This window comes from Nesoenas mayeri, assembly GCF_963082525.1.
Source record: "Nesoenas mayeri genome assembly, chromosome: 15".
Classification (NCBI taxonomy): Eukaryota; Metazoa; Chordata; class Aves; order Columbiformes; family Columbidae; genus Nesoenas; species Nesoenas mayeri.
The window spans coordinates 3,217,484-3,236,740 of NC_137559.1; the positions used below are offsets into that span (position 1 = coordinate 3,217,484).

At 40.4% G+C, this 19,257-nt stretch overlaps 1 protein-coding gene across 1 annotated transcript in view; it reads left to right on the forward strand.

The window, feature by feature from the left end:
- Nucleotides 1-19,257, forward strand: part of SDK1 (sidekick cell adhesion molecule 1) — a gene marked incomplete at its 5' end in the record, with an annotated part of 363,636 nt that overhangs the window by 211,570 nt on the left and 132,809 nt on the right. The window contains 6 exons of the mRNA XM_080353916.1: nucleotides 244-355; nucleotides 1,306-1,496; nucleotides 9,962-10,045; nucleotides 16,055-16,249; nucleotides 17,467-17,583; nucleotides 17,841-18,008. Of these exons, the coding sequence (XP_080210042.1) occupies nucleotides 244-355; nucleotides 1,306-1,496; nucleotides 9,962-10,045; nucleotides 16,055-16,249; nucleotides 17,467-17,583; nucleotides 17,841-18,008 (867 nt within the window). The remainder of the gene's footprint in view (nucleotides 1-243; nucleotides 356-1,305; nucleotides 1,497-9,961; nucleotides 10,046-16,054; nucleotides 16,250-17,466; nucleotides 17,584-17,840; nucleotides 18,009-19,257) is intronic.

Consider the following 19,257-nt stretch of genomic DNA (forward strand, 5'->3'; position numbering starts at 1 on the left):
GTGAGTTATGTGTTTCGAATGATACCAAGCTGGCTATGTTGAAACAGAGTGTTTGTACAGCATAATGAAAGCCATCGAGAACGGTCCTGCCGAAGATCTCCCCTTAATGAGGAGATTAAAACCCACGGTGAGGGTGAAGAGTGACATTTGCAGCTATGTTGCCTGACGAGCTCCTTCCTGATGTGATGTCCTCCCTGTTTGCAGACATACGGGGTTTTCACGAGGGTTTTTCTGCCCGTGCAGGTGCGACGGACCCGTCCGGCCCCGCGGCTCCCGTCATCGTGGTCCCTCCCCGCAACACCAGCGTCGTCGCCGGGAGCAGCGAAACCACGCTGGAGTGCGTCGCCAGCGCAAGGTATTGGACAAGCTGCAGTGAAGAACTGATTTTAGTGCACTGTCCTTCACGGAGAAGGACGTAGGAAGTTATTTTCATGTTTTTATTAATGATTGGAGGAGAATGTGGCACGGAGCTTGCTCTTCAAAGTAACCTTCTGAATAATCGCATTTGTCCAACATTACTGAATTGAACATATTGATTTTTCTGGCGAAATGAGTACATAGGCAGAGTTACCCAGCTGTTACTCATGTGGTAAGGAAAGGAAGTCTAGTGTTGTGCAAGTCACAGTCATTATCTTAAGGAAAAGGTTATGTTGAGGGTTAATAATATTTCAGCTGTATTGCCTATTGACATGAAAGGTGACGTTGTTGAACAGTCTGTGCTTCCTACGAAATAAATTAGCGAGGATCTCCTGTGAAGTAATTTATTACAGACACTCTCATTTTACAGTGATTATTGCTCAACTGTTCATAATGCACCGTAATATAGAGTTCACAACATTCCTCCTGTGTTTCCGTCGAGTTGGCCTCGAATAGCATTGAATTCCAGTGGAAGTGAAAAGTTGAGGTCCTCGCATGATAAAAAGACCAACTGATTCACTTTTATCTCTGAGGGCAAAGATGTTCTTGCTATGATTAATATTGTTTTGATTATTGAGTTATAATGAAAGCGCTTCCTATGCAGCTGATTCCCATAGCAGTATTTACTCCTTTTGCTTACAGAAATCAAATTATTAGCACTTAAGTTCTATTGCAGTATCAATTAGCTGTACTTGCATAATGCCACTTGAATAGTCTTTTGTCTTGATGTGTGGAAGTTACCTATGCATTTGCTTCTTGGTAGTAAATGTCAGGGATAGAGGAAGACTTAGAGAAGTTTTATAATCTGTATATAACTCTAGACAAGATTATTCTGTAATATGTATGTTTTATTGTTGTGTTCTTGGGTTTTATTTTAAACCTCGGCAGACCTCTTGAGAAACTAAGCGTGACTTGGAAGAGAAATGGAGTAAAAATAACCAGCGGCATTAGCAGTTTTGGGAGACGACTCACAATCGCCAACCCAACCTCTGCAGACGTGGGGATGTACTTCTGCGAAGCGAACCTGAGAGACAGCACAGAGGAACCAGCAAGAGCAAAAGCCTTCCTTTCTATCATGGGTAATTCTCAAGGCAATGTGTTTTTTAGTAAAACAGGCTCTGGACTGAGGTATAATAGGAAATAAAATTGATATTTTAATATTTCATTGACCTTACATTTGAACCTTTCTTCAGAGAACAGAGCGAAGGAGGTGAAGGAGGGTTATCTTCCAAATTAATTCAGCTGTTCTTCCCCATGAATATAAATTCATCAAATAGACTTTTTAAAACACTGATGTGATTCTGAGTCCCCTGTGAAGCTATACATTTAATCAGAAGTTGGGGAAATACAGTAGTAAAATCCTTATTGAACAGCTTCCACATCTTGGCTGTTAGATGGATTAAATCCTGATTAACTCCCAGCTTGCTTACATCTAGTTTTAATATGTCAAGTGCCTGTATTTCCGAAAGAAGCCTTTTAGGAGCACTTCTGTGCGTTGTCTACTGCAAGTGCCAGTCAGGGGGCCAAGGACGTTCCCGAGCACACAGGCGGGCTGACATCATTACTGAAATAACAAAAGGGAGAAGGAAATGCATTAAAATCGGTGCTACGTGCTAGACCTTCGACTCCAATGGAAACTTTGGACTTAATATTTTTAAAAGGACGTCGGTGCCCTTTCCGTGGCATGTTCCTATCGTCAGCTGTGTCGGAGTTTTGCTGTAGTGAGGAGGTTGTCATTTGGAAATTGTATTTACTAGGCATGCCATATCCCAATATAATAGCGCAAATTAGCACATTGCACACGTAGTTTTTTTTTGGACTTTTAGAATAAAAGTGATATTTTAGGACAGGGACGTTTAGATGTTTTAAGCCAGACCTGATGGTGTCAAGTCTAGCTTTTATGAAATGGTGCCAGTAATAACTGTGCAAGTGTCCTGGAGAGGTTATTGCTCTGGCAGTGGTACAAGGCTCGGCGCTGATCAGAATTCATACACATGCGTTTCTGTCGTGCATTGCAGAGGGAATTCAGCGTGCAATTCTCTGCACTCTTTCAGCCTTCTGAAAATACAGTTTTAAAGACTGCGGTGTAGTCTGTGTTCTGCTAGAGCAATTCATAGGAGTTCATGCTAGATGACAAAACAGCTCTTCTGGCTACAGAGCTCTCCTCCAGGTTCATTTGTGGCATGGTGTCTGTTATGTTTATTACCTACTGCATTAATTTTAGTTCCAGTGTTTTTCTTTCTACGCTCTCTATTAGAATTATCGCCTCATGGCTTCCCTTACCTTTAAGGAGTAGAGACAGATTTAACTTATTTATGGCTTTTGTTTAAACTCTTCCTTATTCGTAAGATTTTATTGTATAATAACTAGTTTAACTCTGCTGCTGGGCTGTCAGATCCAGCCTAATGCAATACTTAAAGCAAGCCTCTCTGTTAATGTAAAAGATTCTTAAATACAGTTGCAATAAAAACTAAGAAACAATCATTAGGGAACTATATTAAACTAGCAGTGCTGCATTTCTTTAGCAGCTTATCTACTCTCTTATTTTTAAATGTTTTATTTATTTCTTATCCAGTTTTAGGGGGCTGTCAGGGAACGAAGTTATGAAAAGGCCTGTAGATAAGAACAAGCAGATGAAAGCAAGCAGAAACAAATTGGTTACCAATTACTTTTATTTCCTTCTGATGGAACAAGACACCTCAGTTGCAGGTGTTTACTCAATGTGTCAGCAAAGCCTGATAGATTTCTTTATTTATGAGTTTCTTGAGCTGCAGGGTGGATCTCTGATTCTAAACAGGGAGCCAAATCAAAGGATTAGTAGTTAATGCCTTAGAAGTCTTGGATGGATCTGGCCGTCATTTAATTAGTCAAGGGACAGGTTCTAGAGGAACGTACAGACAGGTTTCAAACCTGAGGGGTTTTGAGGTGTATCCCTCATAGTCTGTTGGAGTAGCACTTACAGAAAATCAAATATGCTTCTCCATCTGCATGCGTAAAGTATGTGTAGTGTGTACATGTTGATAGCGACCTGATAATGAGCTGTACTTCTTGGGAGAATAACAGAGTGGGGACTTAATAAGGGGTCTTGACTAACAGAAAAAGGAAATTGCGTTAGTAGAAGAGGTTTGTTTTCAAAATGGGTGGGATAAATCAGAGCCACAATAGTATGGTAATGAGAGCTTGTGTGGATTAATAGAAAAAATATTTTGCTATTAACAGGTAGAACAGGGGTAGCGATAAAAAGATGCATCAAGGATATCACAAATAGTGAGTTAATCGAAGCTTTTTTGCAAGTATATCAGTCCTTGCCTTTCCTTGCTAAGGGAAGTCACACGGTTTGAGTGTGGGCTCAGATGGTGACAAGGGCTTTATTAGAAGGCAGTGGAACTTGGTATAAAGGCATGTCCTCACTTAAAATTATTATTTGTGACCTACAATACTATCACTGGAGTTTTTTCTGAATATTTCTGAGAGTACATCTCGGTTTGTAAATGAAAATCACAATAATATTTGAAAAATCTGAATCTCTAATGTAATAAAGTAGTACTGCATAAGCAAGAAGAAAATCCTCTGGTCTTGTACCGCACTACAATTTTCTTCTGAATGTGCCAAAGAGTTTTTTGACATCTTCATACTGTTCCAGCAAAGATAAACTGAGATGATTCCAAACCTCCTTGGTTTTATTAGCTGCAGTTGTTATAAATTTTTAAAGGGTTGCATGTTCCTCCGTTGGCAGAGTAACAGTTTGGGAGAGATTTGTTGCAGATTAGATAAGAGCACATTTGTTTTATCACTAACAGTTTGAAGATTAAGTAATTTAAGGAGTCTTCTCATGAGCAAACCAATTGGAAAACTGAGCTACTCTTGAATTCTTTTGCTCCAGTTCTGCAAGTTCAGTTAGCGATAAATTGCAATAGTCATTTTTTTTAAGTGATTGTCCTATGGGAAATTATGAAGTTTAGGAGCTTAAGAAAATGAGGAATGAAACCCTTCCACTACATGAAATCCATACCGCTCTTTAAATGAGAAAATAAAATCTGAACAAAATGAGGAGATGAACAATTAGGAATAACGGCCTGGTATGATGAGGTGTTGTACAGAGCTGAGTGTTGAAGCCCTGTTGGCCTGGGATGGGATAGAATAAATCAGAATCACAGTTGAGGGCCTCCCTTCTTTTTAGAGTAATTTTGCGCCCAAAGAACAACATTCATAGACATAATATTCACATGTTGGGGTTTCCTAAGTAGAATTTTTACATCCCAGCTGGATAGATTTCTTCCTGAAAACAGGACGATGGGGGAGTGTTGTAGGGCTGTGTCTCTTAGGGGCTGCCCTGGTTCTCAGCAGGTACGAAGCACACAGCTTCACGGGATACAGGAGCAGCACAGAAGGGCTGTTCCTCCTTCACTGAGCTTATCCAGAAGTGCTGAGATGCAGAAGGGCCTTCTTTGTGCATTGTCGTTGTTCGTGAATTTGCATTGAATGTATATAGAACTGCCAGAACAGAAGTTATCTTCCTCTCACCTCGATACCTTGTGCTCAGATTTCTGGGAACAATGGGTGTCATGGCTCTAGCTTAGACACGTTCAAACGCTACAAATAATGTCTTAAAAGCCGAGGAACGAGTTTTTTCGTGATGATTGCCGGTATGTATTGTGCTTAAGAAAAGACCATGGTGACTGTGTTCATGTACTGTGTGTAAGAAAAGAAGAATTTTCAGGAAAACTGTAATACAAAATGGTTTTGGACTTGCCTAAACTTTGCTTTGGGCTCAAAGCAGAGAAATATTGACAATTTTCAATTTGACGAGGCTCAGAGGTTCTTGAGGTGAGTGCAGACATGTCACCAAAGGCACACAGGACCTGGACCGCAGTGAACTAATGGGACTTGTGGCAAGTCCAGTTCTGTCTCTGACATCCAGAAGTTCCCCCTTATTTCAGTTCTGCAAACAGGAGGTGAATTCTCTGTGCTGTTGTAATGTTCTAGAACATACAGACTGCAGCTCGCAGTAGGGGTGGTAACACAAAACTAAGACTACCTAATTTCATCTCTTTCTGTTTTAACCTGATATTCATGCAAAAAAATAACCCTGCTTCAAGGAGCCTGCTACCCCTGCACATATTGATGGGCTTCTCTCCCAGCATGGACAGTCTGATTAACTGTCTCGAGTTATGGATGTCGTACCTACAAGGGGATCTCAAGTTTCCAGTTCCCCTTTCTTTACAGGATATTCACCAAATAAATTAGTCTATGGTAATACTAGAGAAAGGCTTCCATGTTTAAGGCTCAATTTTTCTCTTAAATATGCAGGCCTGAATTTCTGAGTGATGCAGGAGTTTCAGCTTTGGAGGAGCCCCTGGGGCTTTCTCTGTTCTTTCTGACTTTCATGTATGTATCTGGGATTAGGTCACATATCTCCAATGCAGCTTGAAGGGTATGTAATGGATGCTGACTGCTATCTTTTGAATGTTAAAATCAGTGACCATGTAAGTCTATGTGGGGGAAGTTAGAACAGTATCAAATTTTGCAGGCTCCCAAGGGCTTTGCAGGGAGGCTATCTATTTTCAATGATGTCTGCAGCGCAAAAAACCCCTAAAACCCTCAACAACTATTAAAAGCACGCATTTATATTCAGATATTCTTTTTCCCCTTTGCTTGTTCTTGACCTTTTAGTTAAGATCAGTCAAACATCAGTACCATATCCGAACAATACAGTATCTGTTTCTTTTGGTGTAATAAGAGATGTGACCCCTCTCGTTGCTCAGCACGTGGCGCTGCCAGCAGGATGGGCTCGGTGTAATGTGTCCTTTCCTATTCTAACTATTGTGATTCTATAATTTCAGGAAAAATTCAAATGTTTGACCTGATACCAACAGACTAGTGTCATTCCTAGAAATAGCCATGTCTGGGGGCTTGTGTCTGGCATGTTGTATAGTTTGGAAGAGACTGTAATTTCACCACACATATTAAATTTCAACACATGATTATTGCCTACAACAATAAATGTTCAAATTCATACTGTGTGATTCAAACCAAGCCTTATAAATATGCAATAGAGTTACAAATACAGACAGCCAGAATGCCCCTTCAGAGTGCCAGCTGACCTCTATAAATATTGCTGCATTTTTATGGCCTCTTTCGGATAGTTATTCACCAGGTGGTGTATAGCACCCAGATGCACAAACCCTGAATTTATGCTGGGCCTACAGGCCCACAGCTGATGTGCAGGTGATACATGTGACTTATCTAAAAAGCGAGGAGCCTTGGTTTCAGTTGTCTACCACCTGTAATTAGAGCTATTTCTTCTGCAGCCCAAGTTCTGTCGAAGCCAGAGACCCTCACTGCAAAGGGACTTTTGAGCACCCGTGTTGTTGGTGTAAGACCCATGCACGTGGAAAAGCAGCACAACTTGCATGGAAATCACTGCTTCGTTTCCCTCAAAGCCCTAAGAGTATAACTACACCTTTAGTTTTCTGATTCTCTTATACTTTAAATAACCAAGAATAATTTTCTGTGTATATTAGACTTGGGATGCCACAGCACTGTTGTCCATGTTGTAATCTAGATCCTCCAGAATTCCCTTGTGAATTAGTCTTGTCTTCCCGTCCAGGCTTATCTCCAACTCCAGGCAGCAGACGCAGGTAGTTAACAATCAGTAAATTGTAGAGTTGCTTCTGGAAGGTTTGCTATATCTCTGCTTATCATGCAAGAACAAGATCTGGCCCCTCTACGGGCAGTTGTTGGTTCAGCCTCTCGACCCCTTTATGTCAAGTGTAGCATTTGGCTGGGCTTCCAGCTGCTGGGATGGCTGTGAGAACTGAGTTCAGCAGGCTTTAGGGTGAGGGAAAAGGTGGATACGAGCTTGATGAAGACTGGAAATCATATCTGTTGGCACACCTACGCCCTGAAAGTCCTCTGGGACTTGCCTGTGGCCTTTATATTGCAACTTTCTGCTGCTCCTGCTCTTTTTCTGTCTTATCTGCTTCCATTTCTCCCTGCTTCCTTCCAAAAAAGCTGACATGAGTCTTCCGTTTATAACATCACAGTCCCATTTGCTAAGTGACAGTTGTCACTGACTTCACGTTCCTTGTCAGGTAATGCATTGTCTGATACCTGCTCACCTAAGCATCTCTTAATGTAATAAGTTTCTCTGAGGGTGGCATGACAGCCTGTGTGGGATATAAAGGAAGGAGCACAGATTGTAGGATGGGATTTTGGGGAGAGATATTGGGAAAGCAGCCGGTATAAATATGCCAAGTGTCACTGCAGGAACTGTATGCGTGGTAATACACAAGCAGTGGCCGTGGAACCACTAACATTTGAGGTCGCATTTAGTGTTTTGCACCTGGTCTGGTGGCCCATGTTGAACATAAATCTGCAAATTTATCACTGGTGTGTGGATAAGTTGCTGATGTAGGAGAAAGTTTGAGAGTTGGCAGCTGAAGGTTGGCAGGTTTAGGAAGTGGCCCCTTAAGGTCATGAAAGGGTGGGTGGAGAACATCAGTCAGGAATTCCCTAAATGGAGGAAAATCCACTTGAACCTCAGAGACATTCGTGGAAGCAGCTCAAAGTGAGAAGTGAGTGTCTGGATGTGGGATGTGTGACTGGATGCTCCCCTCACAATCAAATTAAATTGCCATAAAATGAAAGACTCAGATTTTATTTTGAGGGATGGACAAAAGGACACTTACCTGTGTGTCCACGGGTACACAGGTACGTAAGGACACTGTACTAAAAGTTTGGAACTTAAAAAGATAAAATTCTGGAAAGCGGAGCAAAAGGAAAACATCAGACAAGGCTTGGAGGATGGCTTGAGAAGGAGGAGCGTACTTAGAATTAAAACATGGGCTTAGATGAGTTCCAGAAGACTCAGCAGCTTAGTTGATCAAACATGTCAAACACAGCGTGCCATCAGGGAATTTCAATTAAATGTTCAACTTTTCAATTTGTTGTTTAGATTAATGCATGAGATCATATGCAATAAATCACAGTTTATTATGCATGTTTATTAATAGTTTTATATTTAGGCAGTAAGGATCAATAATGTTAACACGTATATTATTAGAATATAATAAATCAGGTAGCTTGTTTTATTGGTTTTGCTGGGTAAATGAGTATTCCAGGCTATTTTGCAACCTCACCTCCTCCTCTGACTGGGATTTGGAAGACTAATATTGATTGACTTTATTTAGAATGAATACAGAATTTTAATATTCATTGGTGGTCAAAGGAGACCCCAGTTTTGTCCATTCAAGCAAGTATTTTATTGTGGTTAGTGAGGAGTGCTGGGAAAGGGGAGTTTGCATTCTAATCAGATGCTTCCTGATGAATTCCTGCTGGCGTGGCATGGCACCCCCGTGAAATGATAGAAACGCTTGCTGTGCTACAGGTGGTAGTAAGAGAAATGAGATTTTGCAGGATAAAATTATGTAATTTGGGGTTTATTTATGAAAATACTAATGTCCCGTCAATAATACAAACTGCATGTCTGGTTTCCAGCCATGGCTTGTGAAGGGATTTGAGAGAAGGTCGACTCGAACGACCTTGGATCTTGTAGCTTACTGCATTTTTTTTCAAACATATTTGATTTCATTAAGATGGAAATACGAGTAACTTGTTTCCACAAGCTGCATATATTGTCTTTTCTAAAACTTACCGGTGAGTTTGTCTATGCTGCAACACAACTGTTGTTATGATCAAATAAAATGCTTCTAAAAACAGCACTCAGATGATAATTGCATTGAACAGACTATGGCAGGTTTTAGTTACCATGATAATTACTGCAACCTTAATGCCTGTGGGACTTTGACATGATGCTCTTCAATTTTATGCTGCATAGAAGAAAGAGTTACATGACAGCATACTCTACAATTTCTGGAATCTTGTCTTTGTTTAATTAAACGTCTAATATCTTTTCTGTAGTCTTAATGATAAAGTGTGGTTTTTTATGATTATTACTATAGCTTCAATTAAAGCATTAAATCTGTTTGCTTTCAAGAAATAGAATAGTTGAGATGAAATTTTTCTTTAATTACGCCGCACTTATCCTCTGCTGTTGCCTGTCTGACATGTTATGGCACTTTATTCGACATGCTTCATGCCTTCATGAGGTGGAATTTAGTTTAGATACTGAAGCAAACTATCCTATAAAATACTACGTTGTAAATATAAACCTTTATAAACCTCTCGGGAGGGCCTTTCTGAATGAAGAATTAAAATATTCTGTGGTTCAGACCTATAAAATGAAAGGTAGCCCCTGCTCTGAGTATTAAGTTGTAGTGCAAACCCCTAAATCTTAACTTACATTGACTTGGCTCTTTGGAATTCATACTCGGCGCAGCAAAACTGTTGGCTTCTTTGTGATGCTTTTGCTACCTAAAAAGAGTATCTATGAATAGAGACAAACTTAGACAAGCTAGTCTGTTTGTAATACACCGCATTAAATACAACACATGTGGGAAGATTATAGGATGGATACCGTTAAATCAACATCTCTTTTTTCATTTTGCTGTGACTTTGTTTGTTTCTTTTCCCCCTTCTAAAGAACCACCGTATTTTACGGCTGAGCCCGAGCGCGTGATTTTGGCCGAAGTGGAGAAAGACGTGGACATCCTGTGCCAGGCGATGGGTGAGTGTGCAGACGTGTTCAATCTTGAATGAGAGGTCTGTCTATATCCTGCACTGCAGAAAGCATCTCAGATCAACTTTTAATGTTGCAAAGCCTCAGCGTTATCACTAGCCAACTGAGATCCATGTACAACGTGGAGCGATGGCCTTTGCCTTTGGAAAACTGGGCAATCCTTGTAGTTGAGTTTAGTTTGGACATTAGGAATTGTAGCACAGTCATGTTTTCTGTTGGGCAGGACAAGTCCCGCTCCTTTCCCTCTGGTAGCCCGCCTTTGCTTCTTAGTTGTTGCCGTATAACAGACATTAGGGTCTTGAGCCAGAAAAGCAGCTGAGGCTTTGGAACCCATCGTTTGCAATGCAAGCAGTCAATATTTTGAACTGTTCAAATGTCAGTTTTTCTAAAAACTATGGAACTCTTATACTGAATCGAAATCTCTGATATAATATTTAAATAACATTTAAATAATATTTAAATGTAGTTAAGAATTCTGCAGGAGGACTATTACAGGATAGAAGTCTTCAAATATGTAGAAGTCCATCTAAACCAAAATGGTTTTTGAGATTTAGTTGCAGAGAAATAGAAGCACCGCCTATTTTAGCACTCTAGAAAGACGGGAGACGTTGTAGCCTTGTGATTAAGAGCACGTTTGTCTGTGTCACCCAATTGCTATGTGACTTGGGCAAGTGATGACTGAACTTGTTCTTGTCTCGCTTTCCCTGATGCTGTCTTAACACATAAAAATACCATGAGATCCTTAGGTTAAAAGTATACAACGTTGATGAAAGAAACACCCAAACCTTGTTTGAATGGGTTCTTTCTCCAGATCAGAGCCAATAAAGATACTCTTTATGGCATGATTGTATTATTTCCACTATGATTTAAGCTTTTTTTTCCTTATGATCTACGTAAGAAAGAGTCTACACTGCTTTTCCAGAGGGAAGCTTTGCAAATACGTTAGTGTGATAAGCAAGAATGTGCGTAAGGGTGCTCAGGTTGATTTAGAATTTCAGAAGCCCTTGATGAGGTCTCTTACCAAAAGGCTGTTATAGAAACAAAGTTATCAGGTTATAAGAGTCAAGGTCTCATTAATGAATACCTTTTTTAAACAAAACACAGCAGGACCTGCTGGAACCTGTGCTGCTCAACACACTCATAAGTGCCCTGGAAAAGAGGCTGAATAGCAAGATGATAATATTTGCTAATTATATAAAATTATTCAAGATGGTCAACATTCAAACTGACCAAGATGACAGAGATGAAATTACCTATTACTATGCAGATATAGGTATGTCTTCTGAAAATATCAGTTCAGTGCCAAGCTGTGCTTCACAATCTTGTGTACTGGGAAGAACGGGATAGAGAAAGGAGAGGAGGCACCCAGCTAAGTTTTCAGGTAGGAGATGTACAATAAAGGAAAGGTGACACTTTTTTAGAAATGATTAACTGGAGGTCATTGGTCCAGACAGTGGTTAATATCAGAAATAAAAGTTATTTAGAAAAACAAACAAAATTTATGGAAGAAAAATCTAGCAAGGGCTACTAAACACAGCTGTGAGTGCAACCTCTGGCTCAGGAAATAGCTAAAGCACAGATTACTGGAGCTGAGAAGATGGAAATAGCATTTTGTCCTTGGGCTGTTCTTGCATTTCGTGCCTGAGCATCCAAGACAAGACAATTTCAAAGGCAAGAAAAGCGACTAGATAGACGTTTATTCTGGCCATGTGCCACCAACTTTATGTTTCAGCATGTGGCATGACAAACATATCAGCATTTTTTTATTGGAGAAGATTTTTCGAGTAGTAGAATTAAAACCAAGGGTTGTATCGTTAGAGAAACAGAGTTAAAGAAACATTCTGAGGGGTTTTTTGTTAATGTTTCATCCTGTACAACTATTTGATGAATCTCTGGACTATCTCACTGTCTCTGAAAAAAAGATGCACTGTCTCAAATGTTTTGTTGTGTATTCCAAAGCACAAACATACAAACAGACGAAAACCCGCCAAAACCTGGTGGAATGATGGAGAGAAGAGGCTGATTTCTAACCTGTCCTTCTACCCTGGCTCTTCCTTTGAGCCATTTAGCTCAAAGGGATTCATAGGGCGCTCATAACTATTCTCAGTCTTACTGGAGATATGGAAACCCTTACTAGAGGAAATAATCTATTTCTGCTGAACTCTTAGTGCTCTGATTTGCTGATGAATGTGGTGCAGGAGCGTGGAAACCTGTCTTCATGTGGATTGTTTTGCTAAGCGTAACGCTGTCTTGTGAAGGGCAGGTACTAGTATTAAACAGAGAGGAGTTTTGATCCATTATTACCCAAATGGGGCAACCGCCAGCATTTAACAAGAGGGTAAGTGAAGGCTGCTGACTCTCCGCTCTGAGCTGGAATGAAGCACAAGGGGAACTGCAAACAGCCCTGAACCTTTGCCGCAAATTGGAAGACAGATTTTATTTCCCCCAGCCCCAGCAAGTTCTATGCACAAAGCCCATTTGCCAAGTCTTGGTGCACTTTGAAGGCGTGAGAGACAGATTCATTTCACAGTATAAGCAGAGATTAACTGTAAATAAAATTGCAGCTTGCACAGACTAGCTTTATACTTCCCCGTAATGGAGTTTCAGTGTATCAGGCTGCACAGTAACCATGCGCTGCTGTATATTTTACAACAGTCGCTGATGCTGCCTGCATTTCCAATGCCTTTCCTTTAAATGCTTTTTCTTATTTGCTTATAGAAAGTATAGAGCTGCAGGCAGTGGTGGTGGTGTCTGGGGAGTGCAGTTAATTGGACTTTAGTTCTACCTGTTTAGACAAGTGGGTGGAAAGATGCTTTTGGGATTCCCCAGCAGCCCACTGGGATCTAGAGAAGGCTATAAAAAATAAATCACCAAAACGACGCAGCAAATATTTTGAGTCTTTTATCCAGGTTCTCAAGTAAGTTAAATTTGGCAAAGAGTCAAGCATCTGTTTCACAGATGGGGAAACTGAGCCTCAGGTTGCATACATTACTTCCCCAAGGTTACAGAGAAAGTGGCAAAGCCAGAACTAGAGTCTCAGTTCTCTGCCTTCCCTTCTGCTCCGTAACACAAGATGAAATTCTCTGTGAAAAATGAGTAGTGCTGCATACATGCTGAGAAATAAGCTTATTTTATTTATTATTATGAGTCTTTTAGGCCACTCGGTAATCCCTCAAACAGCAAGGTGGGACTGATACTGCTTGGAAAGGCATAGTCCAAAAGGTCTGTCTTTCTGTTCATAATTTTTTCACCAGGAGTATTTAGAGAGGAAAGGAAGAGAAATTCCTTTGGGGTGTGGGGAGAAGAGACGGGGAGAGAAGAAAGGAAGCTGGTTTAAACCATTTTTGTAGTCAAAGAGGTAACAAAATGATAAAAGAAAATGTGTGCAACTCGGAAGACAAATCTCCCTGGGAAGATCACTAAAGCCCAAATGAACGCTGCTGACAGGCATCAGAGTGCTTAGATAAGATCCTATTATTCAGACTCATAACTTTGAGTAGAGGAAGATATCCGTAACCGCAATGGAGAAAAATAGAGATGGTAATATTCAGTTTGTCAGCTGAGCTGGTGATAGGGAGGTGCATCTCACAGTGATTATGGGATTAGAAGGTTTGCTGATACTGTTAGTAGAATGGGATTTATGGAATGACACCGATGTTAAAGGTTTGAGTGTACTGAATGCGGGATTTCATTATTTCCTAGGCGCCTATCAAGTCTAATGTGTGGGATAATGGAGTTGCTGTTATTTAAACTTGAAATAATTTCCAGGCTTCTCAGCATCGGGACCATTCCATTTTGCATCATCCGTTTCTTCATCACTCAGTGATAATTTGTATTTCCCCAGGAGGATTTTCAAGAGCTGAATAACACACTCACTGAGAATTCTGAACATTGAAATTTACGCTAATTCTGTATATGGGCTGTTGTATGAAATTTAAATTATGCCTATTGCAAGTTACCTCGCTACATCTATTCTCTGTCAGACAATGCACTCTGCTACATAGTGGGTTTCTTCCTGAGATGATTACCTTCTAGATTATGAGTACATTTGATTTTATCAGCAGAACAAAAGCATCAGTGGTGATTGTAGTAAATGATACATGTTTACAAAAATAACAGCAGCAATTGAATGTTGTTTTTCAATCCTTCCATACATTGTTTGTACATTCTCTCCAGGAGTTAATGTAGCTTTTGTCTGTATAAAGAGAGTAAGTACATAGAGAGAAGATATGAATGGAAGTATAATACTGTATTATTTAACCTTGAGGTTTTTAAAACGACGGTGATGATAATATGGATCTCCCCTTAGCGCTTTTGCTCAGAGATCCCTAAATCATTGCCAACATTGCAGTGAAATTCATTGTCTATGGATGCTCAGTTTATTAGTGACATCTCATCCTTAATACTTCTGTGATACCCTGCTTTGCTTTCTTTGGGCAAATTTCACTCACCCATGAATTTAAATCCACAGCTCCTTATTACAAAAGAGCGTGAAGCTCTGAGGTTTTAAGTGATATGTGTTCAAAAATAGCCACCGATTATGAAAATACCACGTTTGGCGCTGAGATAACTTAAATCAGCTTGATACCCTTGTGATCCCTGTGATTATCCAATCACATAGTAAAATAGCTGCTTCCCTTCAGATCCCTGCGTAGGTCCCTCAGTGTTTGGTCAGGGCGGGATTTCTGGGATATGAAGGTAAACCATTGTCTGATGTGAGGAGCGGGACAGGAACATCTGCGTACACTGTTCAGGGCCCCTGACATCTCTCGAAGAAAAGAGAATCCTGCGCTATTTGTATATTCGAAATTTACAGCCACTTCATCCCAGCTGACTGGGATACGACCGCAGCAAAAATACCCATGAGATAACTGTGTCAGCGTTTGTAGAACATGCACATGAAAGAAAACAGCAATAAACAGGACTGTAAGATATATCTAGGGTAGGATTTTTGTTTCTCCTAATGTCTGCGTTTTTCAAATAACAGGTGAAGCTTCAGAATGAATAAAAATAATAATAATTTACAGCTATCTCATTGTTGGCAACATGCTGTTTGTACATCAGCTCAACTAAGCTGCCAAATTAGGACTCGAATACAATAATGTGAGCACTTCATTTTTTATGTGCAATTTGTCATTTCCTTTTTATTTTGATATCTTAGCTACAGCAGCACAGAAGAATCTTGTTTGGTATGGAGCAGTCTCACAGACTTGCTGCATTACCACGCTGCTGCTGGTGAAGTAGCACGATTCCAGCTTTCAACACGAAATTGCTGTAAATCTTATTTTGTGGTAGCATGAAATATGATTGGGTGAAGAAAGTAATTTGACAACATGTTTTCTCAACATTCCCCTTTTCACTGTTTGCTGGTTTTATTCCCAAATGTTCTGCAGTGTATTATTACCACTGATAATGTAAGATGCAGCCTCCATTTATCAAAAGCAGCCTGTAAAAATATAAATAATCGGTGTGGAAGGATGGGAAACCAGGGATATGACCATCACATATTTGGGCAACAAAGATGCTGCAGGGAGTGGAGCATCTCCCATGTGAGGAAAGGCTGAGGGAGCTGGGGCTCTGGAGCTGGACAAGAGGACACTGAGGGGGGACTCATTCCTGGGGATCAATATGGAAAGGGGCAGTGTCAGGAGGATGGAGCCAGGCTCTTCTGGTGACAACCAGTGACAGGACAAGGGGCAATGGGTGCAAACTGGAACACAGGAGGTTCCACTTGAATATGAGAAAAAACTTGTTCCTGGTGAGGGTGTCAGAGCCTGGCCCAGGCTGCCCAGGGGGGTTGTGGAGTCTCCTTCTGTGCAGACATTCCAACCCGCCTGGACACCTTCCTGTGTAACCTCATCTGGGTGTTCCTGCTCCATGGGGGGATTGCACTGGATGAGCTTTCCAGGTCCCTTCCAATCCCTGACATTCTGTGATGCTGTGATACACTTGCTGTGTGAAGACTAATAGCAAAATTCTTGTTCTTTAATTTTTCAGGTGTTCCCATTCCCACCCTGGTCTGGTACAAGGACTCTGTTCCCCTCAGCAAGCTGGAAAACCCCCGCTATAAAGTCCTGCTGAGCGGTGGGCTGCGGATCCAAGCGCTGCGTCCTCAGGACGCTGGGATCTTCCAGTGTTTTGCTAGTAATAAAGCTGGGGAGATCCAGACCTACACCTACCTGGACGTGACCAGTGAGTAAGAAGCTGTGATAGGAGATCGATACGTTGTCTTGTCGCTTCTGTAGGTGACCCCACGTCCATCACATTTCTCCATTGCTCTGTGCTTGTTTAGTTTGACTCACAGGACCTTGATTTTCATCAAGTGTTTACATCCCAGCTGTCAGGTACCCCCAAAATACCCTCTGTGGCCTCAACACAATCTGCTGAAGCCTGTAGAAAAACTTCCCATGACATGAGGGACTTGAGGTGAACTTTCCTGTTTTACGCTACAAAAGGAGAACTTAGTGAAAAGGAAAAAAAAAAAATTAAAAGGGTAATTATGAAATACTTTCATCCTTCCTTTATACTTATACAATTTAGCTCTACTCAAATGTAATTCTGTTCTGAGGTTGAGCTGCTGCTTCACGATTGTGCATAGTATCATTTTATTTGTCTTTTGTCTACAACTATGTTTAGTAGTGGGAAAGAAAGTTCAAGTTAAATGTCTTTTTTTTGACCAAAAAGTCGGATGAAATGATTTTGTTAATGAAGTACATTCTTCTCTATGGAAGAACTACAAACCCTAGTAGTCTCTTGCAACAGCAATTGCTAACAGGCATTTCTGTAATATTATAACTCCTCTTCAGGAATGTGATTTTTAGCCCAAGAGTAGTTTACACATACTGACCAGAATTCCTACTGACCTCAGAAGGTAGATCAGCCCCAGTTCAATACATATCTAGGAAACTGCAGAAAAAAATGCAATAAAATGTGACTGGGGGAAAATAAGAGAAGAAAGAAACTTGGAAAATGTCTTGGATGAGGCTCAGGTTCTAAATTCTTTTGGCTGACATTTAAGTTTCAAAGTTAATGCCTTTCTCAAGTTGCTTTTCATCTTAAAGAACTCTGTTATGAAGATGAAAGAAAATAGTTTTGTTTATCTAGATTTCTCAACTTCCCCCCGAACACTCATTTTGAGCTTTATCTCCCTTCTTCTGTGAGCCATCTTACTTTACATGTTCAAGTACTGATAGAGTTTTATTTTCCGTGTAGGTAATAAACTGAATTAGTCAATTCCTTGGAGATGAATAACGAAAGGTTACAGTCACTGCTGAAAGGTTTTCATGTATTATTGTCATGTCCTCCTCCATGATCAGCTCTATAAAAGTGGATGTAAAGTAGTCCATGATAATAGGTAAAGGCTCTTTCTGATAGCTGATGCATTGAGTTTCTTAAATTTTCGATTCTAGACATTAAACCAGCGTTTATCCAAGCTCCCGAGGACACCACTGTTACAGAGGGCATGACCGCAGTGCTGACCTGCGAAGTGTCAGGGGCTCCAAAACCTGCCATCTCATGGAAGAAAGGTAGCCAGTTATTAAGTTGTTCTGGAAAACTCTAATCCATGGTTTTTGCCCATTCCTATTGCTGATGTTCTGTAGATCCATTTAGCGTGTATTTCATAATTTCTCTAGTTCTGCAAGCAGAGGATTTGTTGTGGGGCTGTAATGAGCCAGTGGCCTGGACGGGTTGTAATAGCCTTTTGGAAGAGCCAGGATTGCAGCGCTTAATCCGTGCCGTCTACGTGACACTAATCAAGCTGTTTTCCCCTTCTGTGTTTCAGGAAACCAGATCTTAGCCAGCGGCTCCGTTCAGATTCCTCGCTTCATTCTTCTTGAATCTGGAGGGCTTCAGATAACACCGGTTTTCCTTCAGGATGCCGGCAATTATACTTGCTGTGCAGTCAACTCTGAAGGAGCCCTGAACGCTTTTGTGATGCTGACAGTGTGGAGTAAGGATAATGCTTTGTTTAAAGTCTAACTTGAATCAAGTATTAATCAGTTTTTGTTGTACGCTCAGGAAATTTTCATAAGTAATTATACTTTTCTAGTTAATGGAGATACTTGTATGATTTAGTAGGAATAATTTGTCTATTTTAGGAAAGCTATCACAAATACCCTTTTTGTTTGTAAAATTATGCATATAAACTTTTCTATTTTGTGAAGGGAAGTGTATTTAAATAGAGCTTCAATCACGATTACGCTTTTGCTCAGGTTTTGTCTTGGCAAATCTCACCTTGCAAGTCAGACCTGTTAACTTGTAGATGGGGCTGTTTGCAGTTGGTTTCTGCCTCCAGGATTCCGCAGGCAATATAGACCAGCCCTTGTTGTCACTAAGGCTGTGGCCACACTTAGAGTGGATGTGATTTTCCTCTACCTTTATATTTCTTTGTGGTCCTGGGCACTGTTGGAAGCCAAACCAAAGTACAGCAGACTTCAGCGAGTCTCTCATGGAACAGATTGGCATGGCGCAGGGCAACCCATGAAGTGATTCTGTCCTTCACCGTTTGCTCTTGATCTCTAATTTTTTTATTTCCTCTGTTGGGGACGAGAGTCTGATCCAACAGGTTACTCCGAAGTGAGTTAAATTTAAGTGTATTTTTTTGCTACTAAAGGTAGGAAATAATGATCCTTGAGCTGGGACTTAAAATAGTTAAAAATCATGAAGGTGATAAATACAGAAATGTTGTGTCCTTCTCTCCTTTCCTGTACTTTGAAGTACTGATTATGCTGCTGATGTGTGATGCATATTTGACATTTGATAATCCCAAAACCATGCAAATTAAATCAGTAACGTTTTGTCTTCTGAACTTGAGAATACCTGAAAACAATACTGGCACTAAATGTTATGCGGCTAGTGTCATATGGCCATCGTATTTGTATCTTATTGACAATATAGAGTTGGTATACATGTCAGGATTTTGTGAACAGAATGAGAACCAGGTATATGGATCAAGTAGAAGAGATTCTTCCTATTAATTCTCAAAAGCATGGTATTTATATGTATTAAAGATAGTTCCTGTTCATGGTACTGCAGTGGAGGGGGGAAAGAAAAGTGAACATAACCTAATATTTGTGTAGCAATAGCGCCATTATAAAGCTATAAGCATACATAGGAATAATGCTAAAAATTCCGTGCTGTTAAAGTTAGCTTTTGATTTTGCTGATGATTCCTTCTTGTGTGTATATGAGATCTCAGTA